The sequence below is a fragment of the Stegastes partitus genome, unplaced genomic scaffold (assembly GCF_000690725.1).
Source record: "Stegastes partitus isolate 25-593 unplaced genomic scaffold, Stegastes_partitus-1.0.2 Scaffold480, whole genome shotgun sequence".
NCBI classification, from domain to species: Eukaryota; Metazoa; Chordata; class Actinopteri; family Pomacentridae; genus Stegastes; species Stegastes partitus.
Window position 1 is genome coordinate 371,191 of NW_007578211.1, and position 2,353 is coordinate 373,543.

Here is a 2,353-nt window from a genome sequence, read left to right on the forward strand (position 1 = left end):
TTTAGCCATTCCTGGAACTCAGTGACCTTTTGTCAGCTTCCTGGGAGTCACACTGGTGAGTCACACAGGTGACACTGGGAGTCAGTCTACTGCTGTAACGCCATCATTCCTCCTGGCTCGTTGTTCATGTTGGACTACAGACGGCCGTGTGCTGACTGAGGAGGACGCTGACTTCCCATTTTATCCTCTTCTATTTGTAGCCGCTGCCACGCCCTCCACATCCACCTCCATAAAGTTCAACAAGTGTCCTGCAGGTTGACAGTCAGCGCAGCTCCTGGTCACAGAGGGTCAAGTCCGGCTGGTAAAAAAGAAGAAGTAGAAGGAGGAGTAGAAGCAGAAGAAGAAGAAGGCAGCTGTGTTAAAGATGCTCTGCGCCTTCTCCCTCTGAATTTGCAAAGTGCCAGCAAGGAGAGGCCGACTCGACAAGTTTTCCCGAAGCCTGCAAACAGTTTCACTTTGACGGCTGAGGGCTCCGCGGAGCTGCTTTGAAGGATGGCTGGATGCTGCGTTTCGGCGGAGGACAAAGAGAACCAGAGGATCAACGAGGAGATCGAGAAGCAGCTGCGGAGAGACAAGAAGGATTCCCGCCGGGAGCTGAAGCTGCTGCTGCTGGGTGAGCATCCCTGAGTTAATACAGGCCTCCTCACAGGAAAGCTAGATAAAATATGAGGATGTGCGCCTGATCTAGTGATCGTTTTTGCGCATTTCTGGCATAAAAAAGTCCTTAAAACAATTTGTCAAAGCTCTTAAAAGTGTGAAGTCGTTTCGCTTTCGGGGGGAATCGGTGATCTGATCAGGAACTTTTAATTTGCCATTACTTCACTGGCTCCTGACCACACCTGGACGCGCAGGTGTCCGGGCAGGTTAGACACACGTCTGCCTGTCGACTAAGCTAAAAGATGTAATAATATAAGAGGAATAAACTAATTAAAATATGTATTTCTGCAGAGGGCTTTCGAGGAACAGCCCAGGGTGCGCGCCATAGTTGTGCCATTGATTTTGCGCACAGTGGGTGGTTGAAATCCTTCATCAGTTTGCCTGCAGAGAGAAACTAGGCGTTAAAGAATATAATCATAGATTCTCCAAGTCTAAACTTACTGATTTCCTGAGGATTTTGTTGTTGTTGTTGCTTTGCTTCAGGACAAACTGTGAGCACAACTTTTTAGATGACAGAAAAAATGAATGGGGACAGATCATCAGTGTGCATGTGTCCATTACTGGCCTTCAGATGAAGCTGTCAGTGTGTTTTATTAGTGGCACAGTCCTGCTTCATGGTGATGTTTAAGTAGTGAGCAACATGTGTGTGTGTTTTCCAGAGAAACATTCATTATTCACCTGTTCTGTCCACACTGACTGAGCGGTTTGGTAAAGTTCACTGACTTCCCAAAGCACACAAGAATCTGTATTCCGTGTTAACTTGTCCACTTGTGGGAGTGCTTCAGGGACCTGAGTCGGCCCCCGGACGCCTCGGCCAGCGGTGTGTTTGAAAGCCATATAGCTGCTGCGGGCGCGCTTCATGCAAAAGTCATGCAAATCCACCACGCAGCAGGGTATGGCGCAAAAAGTTTGCACCCGCTGTTCTACTAGAGAGCGCTTTCACTTAAAACAGAACGTTGCACCGCCGCCCACAGCGGCTAAACCAGCATTTGTTAAAAATCCCGTTGAATTTGCTTATGAAAATGTCTGGGCTCACTGTAAGGCAGGTGACCACCATGGATGGATGGATTCAATCTGAAAAACACTGAGTTTGAAGGCGTGACTTTCAAAGAAACTGTGATCAGAAAGGCTGATTTTGACAGAGCAACTTGAATTGAAGTGCAGACATAAGCTCAGTGTGTTATGAAGCCTGTGTTCTTTGCAGGTAACTCAGTAATATAAGCAACAGGATGACAAAGCTGATAAGCAGAGATACAGATAGATGCTGAGTAATCTTTGTTTGTTTATGTGGTCAGAGTGGATTTCATCATCATGGTCTCCCTCAGGTGTGCAGAGAGCATAAGTGGAAAAAAGAGATGAACACACTCCAGCTCTTCTCAGTGACGTTTGACCTGATGAACGGCTGCAGGATGATCAAATCCTGTCAGCATGGCTCCTCACTGTTTCTTATATCAGTGTCAGTCGTTCAGTTTGACTGCAAAGCTCAAGATAATGTGGGACAAACAGGAACACAAGAATAGAGTGAGCGAGGAAAGTGTGTAGAGCACAACAGAAAGCAGGATTCAAGCAGTTTTCAAACATCTTTATGGAACTTTTGATCAATGTTGTATCGATATTAAATATTAAAGTAAAACTCGTGAGCACAACACACACAAAGGGAATAGGGCTGCTTGTGAAGAGTGAAACAAGTTTTAGT

General features: G+C 46.2%; 1 protein-coding gene across 1 annotated transcript in view; it reads left to right on the top strand.

Annotated features, from left to right (window-relative positions):
* The first annotated feature begins 269 nt into the window (after positions 1 to 269).
* LOC103361007 (guanine nucleotide-binding protein subunit alpha-14-like) overlaps positions 270 to 2,353 on the top strand; it is a 10,114-nt gene continuing 8,030 nt past the window's right edge. Inside the window, exon 1 of the mRNA XM_008286979.1 lies at positions 270 to 613. Coding sequence (XP_008285201.1) covers positions 493 to 613 — 121 coding nt within the window. The 5' untranslated portion in view covers positions 270 to 492. The remainder of the gene's footprint in view (positions 614 to 2,353) is intronic.